Source organism: Callionymus lyra, chromosome 18 (genome assembly GCF_982586985.1).
Source record: "Callionymus lyra chromosome 18, fCalLyr1.hap1.1, whole genome shotgun sequence".
In the NCBI taxonomy this organism is placed as follows: Eukaryota; Metazoa; Chordata; class Actinopteri; order Syngnathiformes; family Callionymidae; genus Callionymus; species Callionymus lyra.
In genome coordinates this window covers 7,464,664-7,483,973 of record NC_141835.1, presented here as the reverse complement: position 1 = coordinate 7,483,973, position 19,310 = coordinate 7,464,664, and the positions used below count along the sequence as shown (strand labels likewise).

The 19,310-nt window shown below is 43.8% G+C and overlaps 1 protein-coding gene across 1 annotated transcript in view; it reads left to right on the top strand.

Moving 5' to 3' along the window:
* Window positions 1–17,393, top strand: part of prkd1 (protein kinase D1) — a 28,933-nt gene extending 11,540 nt beyond the window's left edge. The window contains exons 2-21 of the mRNA XM_087780586.1: window positions 6,452–6,590; window positions 7,388–7,519; window positions 7,587–7,750; window positions 7,817–7,840; window positions 7,915–8,122; window positions 8,199–8,276; window positions 9,395–9,596; window positions 9,675–9,798; window positions 11,059–11,136; window positions 11,217–11,381; window positions 11,458–11,569; window positions 13,714–13,766; window positions 13,883–13,955; window positions 14,108–14,214; window positions 14,272–14,433; window positions 14,500–14,598; window positions 14,711–14,871; window positions 14,940–15,046; window positions 15,680–15,765; window positions 15,857–17,393. Coding sequence (XP_087636712.1) covers window positions 6,452–6,590; window positions 7,388–7,519; window positions 7,587–7,750; window positions 7,817–7,840; window positions 7,915–8,122; window positions 8,199–8,276; window positions 9,395–9,596; window positions 9,675–9,798; window positions 11,059–11,136; window positions 11,217–11,381; window positions 11,458–11,569; window positions 13,714–13,766; window positions 13,883–13,955; window positions 14,108–14,214; window positions 14,272–14,433; window positions 14,500–14,598; window positions 14,711–14,871; window positions 14,940–15,046; window positions 15,680–15,765; window positions 15,857–16,066 — 2,484 coding nt within the window. The 3' untranslated portion in view covers window positions 16,067–17,393. The remainder of the gene's footprint in view (window positions 1–6,451; window positions 6,591–7,387; window positions 7,520–7,586; window positions 7,751–7,816; window positions 7,841–7,914; window positions 8,123–8,198; window positions 8,277–9,394; window positions 9,597–9,674; window positions 9,799–11,058; window positions 11,137–11,216; window positions 11,382–11,457; window positions 11,570–13,713; window positions 13,767–13,882; window positions 13,956–14,107; window positions 14,215–14,271; window positions 14,434–14,499; window positions 14,599–14,710; window positions 14,872–14,939; window positions 15,047–15,679; window positions 15,766–15,856) is intronic.
* Window positions 17,394–19,310: the final 1,917 nt, after the last annotated feature.

Genomic DNA, 19,310 nt, shown 5'->3' with positions numbered 1-19,310 from the left:
CTGATGTTTCACTCTCACACTGATGTTTCACCCTCACACTGATGTTTCACTCTCACACTGATGTTTAACTCTCACACTGATGTTTCACTGTCACACGGATGTTTCACTCTCACACTGATGTTTCACTCTCACACTGATGTTTCACCCTCACACTGATGTTTCACTCTCACACTGATATTTCACCCTCACACTGATGTTTCACTCTCACACTGATGTTTCACTCTCACACTGATGTTTCACTCTCACACTGATGTTTCACCCTCACACTGATGTTTCACTCTCACACTGATGTTTCACTCTCACACTGATGTTTCATGCTGACACTGATGTTTCACTCTCACACTAATAGTTCACTCTCACACTGATGTTTCACCCTCACACTGATGTTTCACCCTCACACTGATGTTTTACTCTCACACTAATAGTTCACTCTCACACTGATGTTTCACTCTCACACTGATGTTTTACTCTCACACTAATAGTTCACTCTCACACTGATGTTTCACCCTCACACTGATGTTTCACCCTTACACTGATGTTTTACTCTCACACTAATAGTTCACTCTCACACTGATGTTTTACTCTCACACTAATAGTTCACTCTCACACTGATGTTTTACTCTCACACTAATAGTTCACTCTCACACTGATGTTTCACTCTCACACTGATGATTCAACCTCACACTGATGTTTTACTCTCACACTAATAGTTCACCCTCACACTGATTTTTCACTCTCACACTGATATTTCACTCTCACACTGATGTTTCACTCTCACACTGATATTTCACTCTCACACTGATGTTTCACTCTCACACTGATGTTTCACTCTCACACTGATGTTTCACTCTCACACTGATGTTTCACCCTCACACTGATGTTTCACCCTCACACTGATGTTTCACTCTCACACTGATGTTTCACCCTCACACTGATGTTTCACTCTCACACTGATGTTTCACTCTCACACTGATGTTTCACCCTCACACTGATGTTTCACTCTCACACTGATGTTTCACTCTCACACTGATGTTTCACCCTCACACTGATGTTTCACTCTCACACTGATGTTTCACTCTCACACTTATATTTCACCCTCACACTTATATTTCACCCTCACACTGATGTTTCACCCTCACACTGATGTTTCACCCTCACACTGATGTTTCACTCTCACACTGATGTTTCACCCTCACACTGATGTTTCACTCTCACACTTATATTTCACCCTCACACTTATATTTCACCCTCACACTGATGTTTCACCCTCACACTGATATTTCACTCTCACACTGATGTTTCACTCTCACACTTATATTTCACCCTCACACTTATATTTCACCCTCACACTGATGTTTCACCCTCACACTGATATTTCACTCTCACACTGATGTTTCACTCTCACACTTATATTTCACCCTCACACTTATATTTCACCCTCACACTGATGTTTCACTCTCACACTGATGTTTCACTCTCACACTTATATTTCACCCTCACACTTATATTTCACCCTCACACTGATGTTTCACTCTCACACTTATATTTCACCCTCACACTTATATTTCACCCTCACACTGATGTTTCACTCTCACACTGATGTTTCACTCTCACACTTATATTTCACCCTCACACTTATATTTCACCCTCACACTGATGTTTCACTCTCACACTTATATTTCACCCTCACACTTATATTTCACCCTCACACTGATGTTTCACCCTCACACTGATGTTTCACCCTCACACTGATGTTTCACTCTCACACTGATGTTTCACTCTCACACTTATATTTCACCCTCACACTTATATTTCACCCTCACACTGATGTTTCACCCTCACACTGATGTTTCACTCTCACACTTATATTTCACCCTCACACTTATATTTCACCCTCACACTGATGTTTCACTCTCACACTGATGTTTCACCCTCACACTGATATTTCACTCTCACACTGATGTTTCACTCTCACACTGATGTTTCACTCTCACACTGATGTTTCACTCTCACACTGATGTTTCACTCTCACACTGATGTTTCACCCTCACACTGATGTTTCACTCTCACACTGATGTTTCACCCTCACACTGATGTTTCACTCTGACACTTATATTTCACCCTCACACTTATATTTCACCCTCACACTGATGTTTCACTCTCACACGGATGTTTAACTCTCACACTGATGTTTCACTCTCACACGGATGTTTCACTCTCACACGGATGTTTCACTCTCACACTGATGTTTCACTCTCACACTGATGTTTCACTCTCACACTGATGTTTCACTCTCAGACTGATATTTCACTCTCACACTGATGTTTCACTCTCACACTGATGTTTCACTCTCACACTGATTTTTCACTCTCACACTGATGTTTCACTCTCACACTGATGTTTCACTCTCACACTGATATTTCACTCTCACACTGATGTTTCACTCTCACACTGATGTTTCACTCTCACACTGATTTTTCACTCTCACACTGATGTTTCACTCTCACACTGATGTTTCACCCTCACACTGATGTTTCACTCTCACACTGATGTTTCACCCTCACACTGATGTTTCACTCTCACACTGATGTTTCACTCTCAGACTGATATTTCACTCTCACACTGATGTTTCACTCTCACACTGATGTTTCACTCTCACACTGATTTTTCACTCTCACACTGATGTTTCACTCTCACACTGATGTTTCACTCTCACACTGATTTTTCACTCTCACACTGATGTTTCACTCTCACACTGATATTTCACTCTCACACTGATGTTTCACTCTCACACTGATGTTTCACCCTCACACTGATGTTTCACTCTCACACTGATGTTTCACCCTCACACTGATGTTTCACTCTCACACTGATGTTTCACCCTCACACTGATGTTTCACTCTCACACTGATGTTTCACCCTCACACTGATTTTTCACTCTCACACTGATGTTTCACTCTCACACTGATGTTTCACCCTCACACTGATGTTTCACTCTCACACTGATGTTTCACCCTCACACTGATGTTTCACTCTCACACGGATGTTTCACTCTCACACGGATGTTTCACTCTCACACTGATGTTTCACTCTCACACTGATGTTTCACTCTCACACTGATGTTTCACTCTCAGACTGATATTTCACTCTCACACTGATGTTTCACTCTCACACTGATGTTTCACTCTCACACTGATTTTTCACTCTCACACTGATGTTTCACTCTCACACTGATGTTTCACTCTCACACTGATTTTTCACTCTCACACTGATGTTTCACTCTCACACTGATTTTTCACTCTCACACTGATGTTTCACTCTCACACTGATATTTCACTCTCACACTGATGTTTCACTCTCACACTGATGTTTCACTCTCACACTGATTTTTCACTCTCACACTGATGTTTCACTCTCACACTGATGTTTCACCCTCACACTGATGTTTCACTCTCACACTGATGTTTCACCCTCACACTGATGTTTCACTCTCACACTTATATTTCACCCTCACACTGATGTTTCACCCTCACACTGATGTTTCACCCTCACACTGATGTTTCACTCTAACACTGATGTTTCACCCTCACACTGATGTTTCACTCTCACACTGATGTTTCACTCTCACACTGATGTTTAACTCTCACACTGATGTTTCACTCTCACACTGATGTTTCACCCTCACACTGATGTTTCACTCTCACACTGATGTTTCACTCTCACACTGATGTTTCACTCTCACACTGATGTTTCACCCTCACACTGATGTTTCACTCTCACACTGATGTTTCACCCTCACACTGATGTTTCACTCTCACACTGATGTTTCACTCTCACACTGATGTTTCACTCTCACACTGATGTTTCACTCTCACACTGATGTTTCACTCTCACACTGATGTTTAACTCTCACACTGATTTTTCACTCTCACACTGGTGTTTTACTCTCACACTGATGTTTCACTCTCACACTGATGTTTCACTCTCACACTGATGTTTCACTCTCACACTGATGTTTCACTCTCACACTGATGTTTCACTCTCACACTGATGTTTAACTCTCACACTGATGTTTAACTCTCACACTGATGTTTAACTCTCACACTGATGTTTCACTCTCACACTAATATTTCATGCTAACACTGATGTTTCACTCTCACACTGATGTTTCACTCTCACACTGATGTTTCACTCTCACACTGATGTTTCACCCTCACACTGATGTTTCACTCTCACACTAATATTTCATGCTAACATTGATGTTTCACTCTCACACTGATGTTTCACTCTCACACTGATGTTTCACTCTCACATTGATGTTTCACCCTCACACTGATGTTTCACTCTCACACTGATGTTTAACTCTCACACAGATGTTTCACTCTCACACTGATGTTTCACTCTCACACTAATATTTCACCCTCACACTGATGTTTCACTCTCACACTGATGTTTCACTCTCACACTGATGTTTCACTCTCACACTGATGTTTAACTCTCACACTGATGTTTCACTCTCACACTGATGTTTCACTCTCACACTGATGTTTCACTCTCACACTGATGTTTAACTCTCACACTGATGTTTCACCCTCACACTGATGTTTCACTCTCACACTGATGTTTCACCCTCACACTGATGTTTCACTCTCACACTGATGTTTCACTCTCACACTGATGTTTCACCCTCACACTGATGTTTCACCCTCACACTGATGTTTCACTCTCACACTGATGTTTAACTCTCACACTGATGTTTCACCCTCACACTGATGTTTCACTCTCACACTGATGTTTCACTCTCACACTGATGTTTAACTCTCACACTGATGTTTCACTCTCACACTGATGTTTCACCCTCACACTGATGTTATACCTTCACAATGATGTTTCACTCTCACACTGATGTTTCACTCTCACACTGATGTTTCACTCTCACACTGATGTTTAACTCTCACACTGATGTTTCACTCTCACACTGATGTTTCACTCTCACACTGATGTTTCACTCTCACACTGATGTTTCACTCTCACACTGATGTTTCACTCTCACACTGATGTTTCACTCTCACACTGATGTTTCACCCTCACACTGATGTTTCACCCTCACACTGATGTTTCACTCTCACACTGATGTTTCACCCTCACACTGATGTTTCACTCTCACACTGATGTTTCACTCTCACACTGATGTTTCACTCTCACACTGACATTTAACACAACCACATTTCATTCTCATTCGGATATATCACACTCATACTAATGTTCACTCTCAATGATGTTTACCACTCAGATTAGGGTTTAATTCTCACAGAAATGTTACACACTCACTAATGTTCAACTGATACTAAAATGTTAATCTCCCACAGATGTTTCAGACTCACACTGATGTTTCACTCTCACACTGATGTTTCATTCTCACATAGATGTTTCACAATTACAATATTTAGTAACTCTCACGAAAAAGTTTTACTCCGAAACAGATGTTTCACACCTGCACAAATGTTTCACTCTCACATAGATGTTCCACACTCAAACTAATGTTTCACTCTCCCATAGATGTTTCATAATTGCACGGATGTAAAACTCTCACAAAAATGGTTCACTCCCACACAGATGTTGTACTATAATTTTTATATTTGATTTACTATAAACACACGATACTGTTTCACTCTCATGTAAGCAGATTTAGACGACTTGCACTAACATTGTGTCTTATTTAATCTGCTGCAAAAGTGATTAAATGTATTTCTTTTTACAGTTGATTTCCCACAGTGAGAGAAGGACACCTGACGCTCGCACACACACACACACACACACACACACACACACACACACACACACACACACACACACACACACACACACACACACACACACACACAAACACACGTCACTGTAATAATAAATCTGTGTTTCTATCAGTAGCTGTTTCTTCTTGTTGCCGGGCAACTGATGATGATTGCGCGGCTGTGAAGTGTCCTCCTGCTATTATGGCCATTATGACACAGGCGCACACAAGCGCACACATGAGTGTGTGTATTCTCTCTTTCATCTGTCATCCATTCATCCCTCCTCATCCTCCTCCTCAAACAGAGTAATGAGTGTCAGGCTGCTGTTCACAACTCCAGAGCCATCATGGTCTTTAGAGAGTCGTGGGACCAAATCTGAGTTTCCACCAAGTGTTGTTTTTGCTGTCAGTGGAGAATACAGAGACCACATTACCCACAAAGCATTGCTGCTGCAGGACACCGAGTCGAGGACACTGAGGCCTTGAGTTCCGTCGTCATGACAACAGCTCACTGCTGCCTTGACGACCAGTCACATCAGTACCAGAACTCTTCGGGAGAGAGATGAATCATCTTCATCATCATCATCATCACATCCGTATTGTCCTTCTCAACATTATCATCCTCACCATGACTGACAGTCCTGTGTTTCTGCTCGTCAGCTTCCTGAGTGCGGCTTCTACGGAATGTTCGAGAAGATCCTTCTGTTCCGTCACGACCAGGGTTCTGAGAATGTTCTCCAGCTGCTGAGCTCCTCCTCCCAGATCCAGGATGGGGACCTGGTGGAGGCTGTGTTGTCAGGTATCAGACTGTGGCGGAGGGGGTGATTCCATTAGAATCTCGAGCGGCAGGAAGTGATGTCACAAGCACCCTTTGGGTTTTGTATTGTCAAGAACCAGGTGATACCATACACGGGCAAAGATACGATATAATGCAAAATATTTTGATACTGTAATTACAAGGACATAATTGTAGTATTGTCCAGTACTTGACTCTGGTGTTGCAGGATTTACAGATCACATGACTCTTGACGAAGTCGTAACTGCTTTCATTTGTTTTGAAACCAGAATATGGAGTCAACGGCATCCTCTCGTCCTCAGTCATCAAAGAATTTCATTGTTCCTTTGGCTTCGGGGGACATAATGGCTGCTGCCATCTAGTGGCCGGACGTTCAATTGCAACTCAAATATGAACAAACCTTGTGAATCTTTGCAAAATAATTCTAAATAAAAACTTTTAAAAGTTAGATTTTCTAATTTTTTATTTACACAAACCTTATCGAAATATAAACCATAAAATAACTATGACAAACATAAAACACACAGTTGAAAGCCAAAAAACGTAAATTTATTTAATAAATAAATTGAATTCAGTATCGTTGAAGTATTGATTAAAGAAAATATTGTGATATCGGTATGTCAATATTTTCTCACACGCCTATCATTCACTCACAATTTTTAGCATCCAATCGGACGCTTTTAGTGACGATCATGACTATGATGATGATGTTGGTGATGAAGAAAGACAGTTCCATGTTAGCACCTCTAGAACAAAACTGAAATGTGAGGATGAAGCCTTCAGACCATCTGTGTCCGCAGCGGCAGCGACCGTCGAGGATTTCCAAATCCGTCCTCACGGCCTCTCCGTCCACTCGTATCGAGCGCCCACCTTCTGCGACCACTGTGGCGAGATGTTGTGGGGTCTCGTGCGACAAGGACTCAAGTGTGAAGGTGATATCCCACCCATGTGACCGATGACCACGTAGCTGCTGTAGTCGACTCTCTGTCGCCCCTGCAGGTTGTGGCCTTAACTACCACAAACGCTGTGCCTTTAAAATCCCCAACAACTGCAGCGGCGTGAAGAGGCGCCGCCCGTCCACCGTCTCGCTGACGAGCATCAACGTGGGACGCCGTCTCTCCGCCGAGCCGTCGCCGCCTCACTACACAGATGACGCCCTGCTGGTCAGTGACCGGAACTACTTTACTTAATTCAGTTCTTTTCCTGACCCGATCTGTGTTCTGGTCCAGTCGCCGGTCAGCCCCAACATGGAGGTGAGTCCCCCACCGATGACATCACCGACATGACACGACAAGCCCTTCTGACCTGAACCGTTGCCCTTCGCCAGAAGAACCCGGGCGACTACTTCCCGGGGCGGGAACGCCGCTCCAGCTCTCAGTCCTACATCGGCCGTCCCATCGAGCTGGACAAGATCCTGCTGTCCAAGGTCAAAGTCCCGCACACCTTCCTGATCCACTCCTACACCCGACCCACCATCTGCCAGCACTGCAAGAAGCTGCTGAAGGGACTTTTCCGACAGGGACTACAGTGCAAAGGTCAGACCGATGACATTGTCGCAACCTTGTTGTCGTTGTTGATGTTGTCGTGTAACGTCGTTTGTCTTCCCCTCAGACTGTAAATTCAACTGCCACAAACGGTGCGTCGCCAAAGTGCCAAACAACTGTCTGGGAGAGGTTTCTAGGAATGGAGGCAAGTACATCTGAGAACCTGCAGGTGGCGCCAATCTGAGAGTGAATCAACAACTGTGTTACGATTGAGTTAATGTCAGGTTAATTCCCCACTGACGTCTCAGGGGCCACCTAAATAGAGTCAAAGTGGTACTTAGCCCAGGTGTGGCTAAGTTGCTAATTGCTGAGCTCGCGAAAAAACATGGCCGCTCTGTAAGTAAGTAAGTAAGTAAGTAATATTTATTTATATAGCGCTTTTCGAGACCAGGGTCACAAAGCGCTTAGACAATCAAAACAATACTCAAAAAAGTACATACTTTAAAGGTCAAGATAATACTGAGAACAACACAGGAGTTCGAGAAATTCAAGGAAAAGCCTGAACAAATAGAAACGTCTTAAGGTGTTTCTTAAAGGAGTCAGTAGATACATCAAGCGCAAAGAGAGAGGAAGATCGTTCCAAAGCTTAGGAGCAACAGCCTGAAAAGATTTCTCTCCTCTGGTCCTGAGCCGTGTGCGTGGAACCATAAGTAGATTCTGATCCACAGACCTCAGAGCCCGAGCTGGGGTGTAAGGCTGGATCAGATCACTGATGTAAGGAGGAGCCTGACCATGAATAGATCTGAAAGTAAGAACCAGAATTTTAAAGTTGATCCTGAAAGAAACTGGAAGCCAGTGAAGAGTTTTAAGGATCGGAGAAATGTGAGTTCTTCTACTAGAGCGGGTCAGAATTCTCACTGCAGAGTTTTGTATCAACTGCAGACGAGACAGATCCTTCTAGTTAAGACATGAAAACAAACTGTTACAATAGTCCAGACGAGAGGAAACAAACGCATGGATTACAAGCTCCAGATCATGTTCCGACAACATTTTCCTAAGTTTAGAGATTTTTCTCAGTTGAAGGAAACAGTTTCTGGTCAGTTTTCTGCAGTGTTGAACAAGAGACATGTCTTTATCAAATACAACACCCAGGTCTCTCAGGCTCAGTTTGACAGACTGACCTAAGTCACCCAAGTACTGACTCAACCCTGGAATCTTATCATCAGGAGCAATCACCAGAGTTTCAGTTTTGTCCACATTTAGCTGTAAAGTGTTTTCACTCAGCCATTGTTTGATTTCTAGCAAACAATTGACTCTGTGCAGAACTCCTGAGTCCGGGGGCGGAGTCAGACAGTGCCATGGGGGAGGGTTGCCTGGACGACAACGACGGCGACCGAGGCGGCGGTCTGCTGGACGACATGGACGAGGCGCTGACGCCGGAGGCCGTGCTCCTGCTGGAGGCCGGGCCGGTCGACCTGTGCGACCTCCACGATCCCGACCTGGACGAGTCCAACAGAGCCATCAGGTGACCCGTCCTTTATCTGCCCCCCCCGTTACTCGCAATGAGACGTTCACCTGTTGACGTCACTTCCTGTGCGTTCAGTCCGTCCACCAGCAACAACATCCCTCTGATGAGAGTCGTCCAGTCGGTCAAACACACCAAGAGGAAGAGTAGCAGCGTGATGAAGGAGGGATGGATGGTCCACTACACCAGCAAGGACACTCTGGTGTGTGAGAGTCTTGATGTACAGTGTGTGTGAGCGTCTGGCTGCAGGCGTGTGAGATAGTTTGTGTGTTTGAGGTGTGTGTCAATGTGTATTTGTGTAGTTTATTGTGTGTCTTTGTATTGTGTGTTTTAAGTGTGTTTCTGTGTGTTTGAGGTGTGAGTCTTTGGGTTTGAGGCGTGGGTCTGTGTGATTAAGGTGTGTGTCTGTGGGTTTGAGATGTGCATCTGTGTTTGAGGGGTGCATTTGTGTGTTTGAGTTGTGCCTCTGTGTGTTTGAGGTGTGGGTTTGTGGGTTTGAGGCGTGCGTTTGTGGGTTTGTGTGTTTGAGGTGTGCGTCCGAAGGTTTGAGGTGTGAGTCTGTGTGTTTGAGGTGTGTGTCAATGTGTATTTGTGTAGTTTATTGTGTGTCTTTGTATTGTGTGTTTTAAGTGTGTTTCTGTGTGTTTGAGGTGTGAGTCTTTGGGTTTGAGGCGTGGGTCTGTGTGATTAAGGTGTGTGTCTGTGGGTTTGAGATGTGTATCTGTGTTTGAGGGGTGCATTTGTGTGTTTGAGTTGTGCCTATGTGTGTTTGAGGTGTGGGTTTGTGGGTTTGAGGCGTGCGTTTGTGGGTTTGTGTGTTTGTGTGTTTGAGGTGTGCGTCCGAAGGTTTGAGGTGTGAGTCTGTGTGTTTGAGGTGTGCGTCTGTGTGTTTGAGGTGTGCGTCTGTGTGTTTGAGGTGTGCGTCTGTGTGTTTGAGGTGTGCATTTGTGTGTTTGTGGTGTGCGTCTGTGTGTTTGAGGTGTGCATCTGTGTGTTTGTGGTGTGTGTCTGTGTGTTTGAGGTGTGTGTCTGTGTGTTTGAGGTGTGTGTCTGTGTGTTTGAGGTGTGCATCTGTGTGTTTGTGGTGTGTGTCTCTGTGTTTGAGGTGTGCATCTGTGTGTTTGTGGTGTGTGTCTCTGTGTTTGAGGTGTGCATTTGTGTGTTTGTGGTGTGCTTCTGTGTGTTTGAGGTGTGCATCTGTGTGTTTGTGGTGTGTGTCTGTGTGTTTGAGGTGTGCATCTGTGTGTTTGTGGTGTGCGTCTGTGTGTTTGAGATGTGTGTCTCTGTGTTTGAGTTGTGCGTCTGGATGTTTAAGGTGTGTGTCTCTGTGTTTGAGTTGTGCATCTGTGTGTTTGAGGTGTGCATCTGTGTTTTTGAGGTGTGCGTCGGTGTGTTTGAGTTGTGCGTCTGGGTGTTTGAGTTGTGCGTCTGTGTGTCTCACACGTGTTCTGCTCGTCCTCAGAGGAAGAGACACTTCTGGCGTCTGGACTCTAAGGCCATCACGTTGTTCCAGAATGAAACAGGAAGTAAATACTACAAGGTGAAGTCCTTCTCTCAGAGTGAGAAAGTTTGCCGTGTCATGTGACCTCTCATCATGTGACCCGTCCGTGCTGTCTGCAGGAGATCCCGCTCTCAGAGATCTTGTCTCTAGAAGCGGCCCAGAACCTGACCCTCCTCCCGGACGGGGCCAACCCTCACTGCTTCGAGATCGCCACCACCTCACTGGTCTACTACGTGGGAGAGAACGTGTCCCGGTCCGAGTCCTCCTCATGCAGCAGCGCCCTGGTGAGTCTGGTCTGGACCTCTGGGTCTGAAGTGGACTTCGGAGAGAGAGTCTGATCTGCTGGTCTCTCTGCTCCAGGTCAGCGGAGCTGGGCAGGATGTGTCCCGCATGTGGGAGATGGCCATCCAACATGCACTGATGCCAGCGGTTTCTACAGGAGTCTCTCACAGTTCCCATCGCAGTGGACACAGTAAGACCTTCATCATCATCATCTTCTTCATTACTGCCGTTAACATCACTATCACAATCATCATCACCATCAACATTATCTTCATCATCATCATCTTCGCCGTCCTCATCATCTCTATCCATCATCTCAACCACCATCTTCATCATCTCAATTCTCACCATCATCTTCATGATCGTCACCATCTGCACCATGTTCATTATCATCATCTCAATCATCGTCATCTTCATCATCACCATTTTAAACATAATCTTCATCCCCACCATTTTCACCATCACTATATCCATCCATCATCTCAATCCTCAGCTTCATCATCACCATCTTCATAACCTCAATCATCACCATCATCTTCATTATGATCATCACAATCATCATCATCTCCACTATCTTCATCATCTTCGCCATCAACACCATGTTTATAATCATCATCTCAATCATCACCATCTTCATCATCACCATCTCGATCCATCATCTCAATCCTCAGCTTCATCATCACCATCTATATCATCTCAATCATTACCATCATTTTCATTATCATCATCATCATCATCATCATCATCACCTCAATCATTATTTTCAGTATCTTCATCATCTTCACCATCTTCATTATCATCATCTCAATCAGAGTCAATTTCATCGTCACTATCATCATCATCCCCATTAATATCATCATCACCATCTTCATCATCACCATCGTCATCATCATCATCTTAATTACCATCTTCATCATCATCACTATCTTCATCACCTTCACCATCAACACCATGTTTATAATCATCATCTCAATCATCATCATCTTCATCATCATCATCTTCACCATCTTCATCATCAGCTTGATCCATCATCTCAATCATCATCATCACCTCAATCATAATTTTCAGTATCTTCATCATCTTCACCATCGTCATCATCATCATCTTAATTACCATCTTCATCATCATCACTATCTTCATCACCTTCACCATCAACACCATGTTCATAATCATCATCTCAATCATCATCATCTTCACCATCTTCATCATCTTCATCATCACCATCTCCATCCATCATCTCAATCATCAGCTTCATCATCACCATCTATATCATCTCAATCATTACCATCATTTTCATCATCATCATCATCATCATCACCTCAATCATCATCTTCACTATCTTCACCATCTTCATTATCATCATCTCGATCATCGTCATATTCATCTTCACTATCATCATCATCATCATCATCATCTCAGTTATCATCTTTACCATCATAATCAATATCTTCACCATCTTCATTATCACCCTTATCTAAAATTATAATCATCTTCACAAACAACATCATAAACTCTTTGTTCGGTGTCTCAGGTTTGGTCTCTTAATACACAGCCATTATCCCAGACTGGTTCTTGGTCCCGTGCTGTGTCTCAAATCGCATACTACTCTTAGTACACTAGAAGTTAGTATGCATCAGGATAGTGTACGTACTAACTAGTACGCAAATTCTCCACAGATAGTATGTCTCAAATCAAACTCTGCTGCTACACACTAACAGGAAATCACATGACAGCTTCTTCTTCTACTTCTATTTAATGATGTTTCAACCAGCTGTTTGAACGCTATCGCCACCTGCTGGCAGCACGTTTTGCAACTTTGGAAAAAGAAATAAAGAAAAAATATGAGAATCTAAATATTCACGAGATATTTAAGCTGGTATCAGCAGCGAAGACGTGTTTATCCTTCTACTGCTGCTGAATATACACCTGTAAGTATATGAATATATATGCATTTATATATGACGTAACTTCCGTTTAAAACGTCACTAAGATGGCGGCTGTTTAGTGTGTTTAGTGTCCATCGAACCATGCTCAGTTTTGTGGGCGTGTTAGTACGCCAATTTAGTATGCATGGCGCACTCAATTTCGCATACCAAGAAATGAGACGCACTAACGCACTAAAAATACTAACTTTTAGTACGCTAGTATGCGATTTGAGACACAGCACTGGTCTTGGGTCATTTCCTTTGTTTTCCTCTTGCTTCTCGTGTCAAAGAAATCTGAAACCCACTATCCCTCCACATCACAACTTTTTTATCTGTCCGCCCCGTGTCTCTCACAAATGACGTTAATGCTTCCCGTTCAGTGTTGACCAAGTCTCCCTTGTGTCCACAGAAGAAATCTCCATCAGCATCTCTGTGTCCAACCGGCAGATCCAGGAGAATGTGGTAAGAAAGCATCAGTGACCTGCTGTTATCGGACAGTTGGTGGGTCGGAAGGGTGTCGCCTCCTAGCTGAAGAAATGATATTGCGGTCTATTGAAAATGTTCTGGTTGCTTTACAGGACATCAACTCCGTCTACCAAATCTTTCCAGACGAGGTTCTAGGCTCCGGACAGTTCGGGATTGTCTATGGAGGTTAATATACTTTTTTAAGTCTCTATGACTATCCAATCTGGTTGGGTTCTACTCTGGACCTTGTCTGGTACTTCCATCATCACTTAAGTGGATGTAGTGTTAAGTAACCACTAACCTATCTGAGCAGAAACCTATCATGTGTGTGTCTGCAGGTAAACACAGGAAGTCGGGTCGAGATGTTGCCATCAAGATTATAGACAAACTTCGATTCCCAACAAAACAAGAAAGTCAACTGAGGAACGAAGTCGCCATTCTGCAGGTAACTAACACTAACAGACCCACACACAGATACATAGAAGTGTGCTGGCCTTCACAGAGCCTACACCATCCCGGCGTGGTGAACCTGGACTGCATGTTTGAGACCCCGGAGCGAGTCTTTGTCGTCATGGAAAAGCTTCATGGCGACATGTTGGAGATGATTTTGTCGAGCGAGAAAGGCCGACTGCCTGAAAGAATCACCAAGTACCTGGTCACTCAGGTGAGGGTGCCACCTTAAAGGAGTACGATAATGTTCATTCACAGCTCATCTCTTGCAAATGTCCAGATACTGGTGGCGCTACGTCATCTTCACTTTAAGAACATCGTCCACTGCGACCTCAAGCCTGAGAATGTCTTGCTAGCATCCTCAGACCCACTACCACAGGTGCAACTCACCTTCTAGCATTGTTGGTTTTTACACCTGGGTTCAACTTTGTGACCTGTAACGTAACTCGCATCTTGTCGGTTGGTCAATGACTCCTGTCTCGATCCTGCAGGTGAAACTCTGCGATTTTGGCTTTGCGCGTATTATCGGGGAGAAGTCTTTCCGCAGATCAGTAGTGGGCACGCCGGCGTACTTGGCCCCCGAGGTCCTGAGGAACAAAGGCTACAACCGATCCCTAGACATGTGGTCGGTGGGCGTCATCATCTATGTCAGGTACGGGTAACCCGGCGAGAGTCGTCTATCGTGACGGTATTCTGTTACACGGTTGATTCTTCTTGCAGTCTCAGTGGTACGTTTCCGTTCAACGAAGACGAAGACATCAATGACCAGATCCAGAATGCCGCCTTCATGTACCCACCGCACCCTTGGAAGAAGGTCTCCCAGGAAGGTACCAGATTTGTTAAAGCATTCGGTACTAAGCAGATGAGAGAGGTTTGCTTGATGTTTGTACCATAAGTAGAACAGAATCTGGTTCAGACTGTCCAAAGGAATCAAGCCTTAGGTAAGGGGCGCCATGGCAAGATTTATTGGCAGCAGGGAGAGTAGAGCGTGTGAAGAAGGGGGAGGAAGTAAGGGGAGGTAGTGAGAGTGATGTGGGAAGAAGACGCGGGACACTGGTGAAAAAAACGAGGGGTCCTGGTCCTGGTGGTATAACGGCATCCAGAAGTTGTATCATGTGATTGCTTGGTCTTGGGATTGGAGGGGGTGGGACGGAAAGGGGTCTTCGGGGTTTGGGGTCTATTCAGCCGGCAGTGCATTCAAGTGTGTAATAGCGGGCAAAGAGGCCCCAGCGTCTGCAGGGGCCCTGAGGTCCCGGACCTGTTCAGTCCACTGACCCCTGAAGAAATGTTAACATCATGTTAGCTTTGCTCATTAGCCTGCTGCGGCCCCTCGCAGCAGGGGGTATGGAGGGGGGGGGGGTAGGTATTCTCTCCTCCTTGTCTCACACACTGCCAACAAAATCTTTCTCTCCTTTCAAATCTCTCTTTCTTTCTCCCTCCTGCTCTGCCTCCACTCACAGCCATAGACCTGATCAACAATCTGCTGCAGGTGAAGATGAGGAAGAGATTCAGTGTCGACAAGACGCTCAGTCACCCCTGGCTACAGGTAACCAGTTGTCATCGCATCACCCACTCACCTTTGACCCCTCGGTCACGATGATGTCTTTGCTAAACTCCGCCCCTCTCCTCTCAACTAGGACTACCAGATGTGGCTGGACCTCCGCAGCCTGGAGTCGAGGCTGAGCGAGCGCTACATCACGCACGAGAGCGATGACATGCGGTGGCACCACCACGCCCAGCTCAGCGGCCTAGACTACCCCGGGTACTTCAGCGGAGGGGGCGCGGAGATGTACCAGGAGCAGGCAGAGGAGTTGGAGACCCTCAGCGAGCGCGTCAGTGACCTCTGAGACCAAAGAAACGGGGGGAAAATATCGTTTATGAAAATAGACTTGTTGTTGTGGGCTGTCAGGAGCTGCTTCTGTGTGCGACTCATGAGCACTTCCGCACATGAAGTTCCACCCGTGGCCTCCCAGTCACCTGGCAGCACCTCCACTCAGCAGTTCAGGGAAGACCTATCGCTGATCTGGTACTTCGTGAGCTCCGACTGAGCCCGGAATGTTTTAAAATTGTGCCGTCTGGAATCAAATCTGTGACCTCAAAGCTACTATCACTTAAGCAGCTTAGAGTCACAGATTCTAAGCCATATCAGGGTTCTTGCTCAAGGGCAGTCTGACAATCACCGACAGAGCCTAGAATCAAACTAGCACTACCTGACTGCTGCGTTGCCTTGACTGGAACCTGTGTGAAATTTCATCCAGGTATTCCAGGCTCCACCCCCCCCCCTCCCCCCCAAGCAGCTAGATGGGCAGGTAAACGGTGCCCAACCTGTGTTGCCATGACGACACCATCACAGGTTCCCCCGGCAAAATTCCTCCAGCGGCTCGACGTTGAAGCCAGTCGTCTTGCATAAATGAGATTTTACGCACCTGCCGACGGAATGTTAAGAAACTAATATTATAGTAAGAATAAAGACGAGGTCATGTGACTTGAAAAGGCTGATAGTCGTGACGAATTCCTGAGCTGTGTCTCAAATAGCATACTCCGCGTACTCAAAGTTAGTATTTTAGTGCGTCTCAATTGTTAGTATGCACCATGCACACTAAGTTGTCCTACTAAAACGCCCACAAAACTTAGTATGGTTCGATGGACACTATCTACCCCAAAAAAGGCCGCCATCTTAATGACATATACTTACAGGTGTATTTTCAGCCAGCAGTAGAAGGATGATACCGCTGTAAATGTCTCGCGAATAATTTGTTTCTCATATTTTTTCTTTGTTTCTTCTTCCAAACTTGCAAAACGTGCTGCCAGCAGGTGGCGATAGCATTCCAACAGCTGGTTGAAATCATCATTAGATAGCAGTAGAAGAAGAAGCTGTCGCACCATCTCCGGTAGCAGCAGTGTTTGATTTGAGACATACTATCTGTGGAGAATTTGCGTACTAGTTAGTAGGTACACTATCCTGATGCATACTAACTTCTAGTATACTAAGAGAAGTACGCGATTTGAGACACAGCACTGAACTTTTTGTGCATCATGCTAGCTTCGTCCGTGTGAGCGTTAGCTCCTCCATCGCAACATTTGCTCTCTTCTCTTGTGGACAGAAGGCGCTAACGGCTAGCTAACACACGAAACAACTGTCAGGAGACAAGAAACACGCACGTGTCAAGTGTGTTGTTGGCTGTTCATGTTTTTTTTGTTGTCGTGAAATAAAAAAAAAATGCTGCTACTTGTGAAAAAAGATGGGATTTTCTTTTCATAGACTTCACAAACATATCACAACATTCAAATACAGGTACAAATAAATGACACACGAATAAAAAAAATCAACTGGAATTTCTTACGTACGCTCCAGTTCTGGGCCCAGAAGTCGAGCAGAACCTCCGTGGCCCCCCGTGGAGACCCGCGGCTTGAAACGCTTCCGGTAAGAAAGGTGCAGTGACCGTGGCTTCCACTAGATGGCGCCCAACGAGAAGGAAACTCAAGTGAGTGTGTTCCTGTCTCTGTCGTCATTTTGTGTTCGTGTGTGTGTGTGTGTGTGTATGTGTGTGAGTGTTACACCTACCGCGGCGCTTGTTGGGACATCGAGGGCCACATGAACACGAACACACACATTTAAGAAACAGCAGACAACAAAAACAAACAAGACTCCCTCTACGCCAAATTCGTAGACACACACACCCACGCAGAGACAAAGACTAATAATTATATTTATATTTATATTTATATATCAGAGGCTTAATCAACGGAAGATGACAAGAGCGGGGTGACACACACACACACACACACACACCAGGAATCCCCGAATCAACAAATGAAGATGCGCAGGTTCATTTTTTTTGTAAAGGTTGAAATAACCAAAAGTATGAATCAGAATTAAATTTATCTTATCGGAACCAGCGTTTACACTCACACACACTGTCTTATCACTAGTCCGTTTTCTAAGTCCGTATCTGCGTTTATTTTAATTTAATTTAAAGTGCATTTTATTTATTTATTTTAAAAGTGAATTTTAACATTTGGAGGATTCCAAGCTGATTTTTTTTTGTTGGTTTCGTCACTTTCTGTTCCACTCTCCCGTGATACCTTCAGTCGATCAACGAAGATCTTTGTGTTGTGAGTCATCGAGCAATATTTTATCTGGAGAAGTGAGAAGAAGAATAGTTTCCATCAAACACGCCACACGACAAGCGATATCCGCCTGTTAAAATCTCTAGTTTTTATTTATTTTAAACCAAATTGTTTGCTAAAATTAAGCGATTGTATATGCGTTAGAATAATGTTAATTTAACTATATATGTATTTTTATTTTATTTTTACGGTGAATTAAAACCGATTTAATCTCGCCCATAAAATAAGAATCGCCGATAAAATAATACGTTAGAAAATACAATTAAAAGAGCACGGAAATATAACATTTTACAGAAAAGAACTTGCTTTCTATCTTTTGAAGTAATGACAATTACTATAAAAAAAATAAAATATATAATATTAAAATGAATCGTTTGTGTAAAAAATATTTCATTTATTTATTGCTATTATTATTATTTTATTCGTTTTATTTTTGAGCATATTATTACTTTCGTTTGTGCGAGTTATTCGTCAACAGTCGTTGACAAAAGCACCAATTCTAGTAAATTCAAAGATTTTTTTTTTTTTTTGTAGAGGAAAAACAAAAATATAAAATCAATGTTTGATGATTGTTTAAACCTTTACTTTGACAACATTTAAACATTTTTTATTAAGTGTTTGTTAAGATTCATAATTACAAATTCTGAAAAAATAAATAATTAAGAATACCGAATAATACATAAAAAGAAAATACATTCCAGCGTTTGACTTTGAAATTGTACATTTTATTTGCAAATCCAACGTTTTTAAATTGCCAACACCGGGACGACAAATACACACCTTGTGTTGTGTTGCTTCTCCACGTCTTCATTCCCGCAGAACACAAACTCCCTCTCCAACAAAAGCAGCTTTTGATTTGAAACAGCAAATCTCGAACCTCCTGAGAGAAACAGCACGAACTCAGCCGGTTCACGAACCTCGCAAAAAAAATAAACGAAGGTAAATATTGTCCATGAAGAA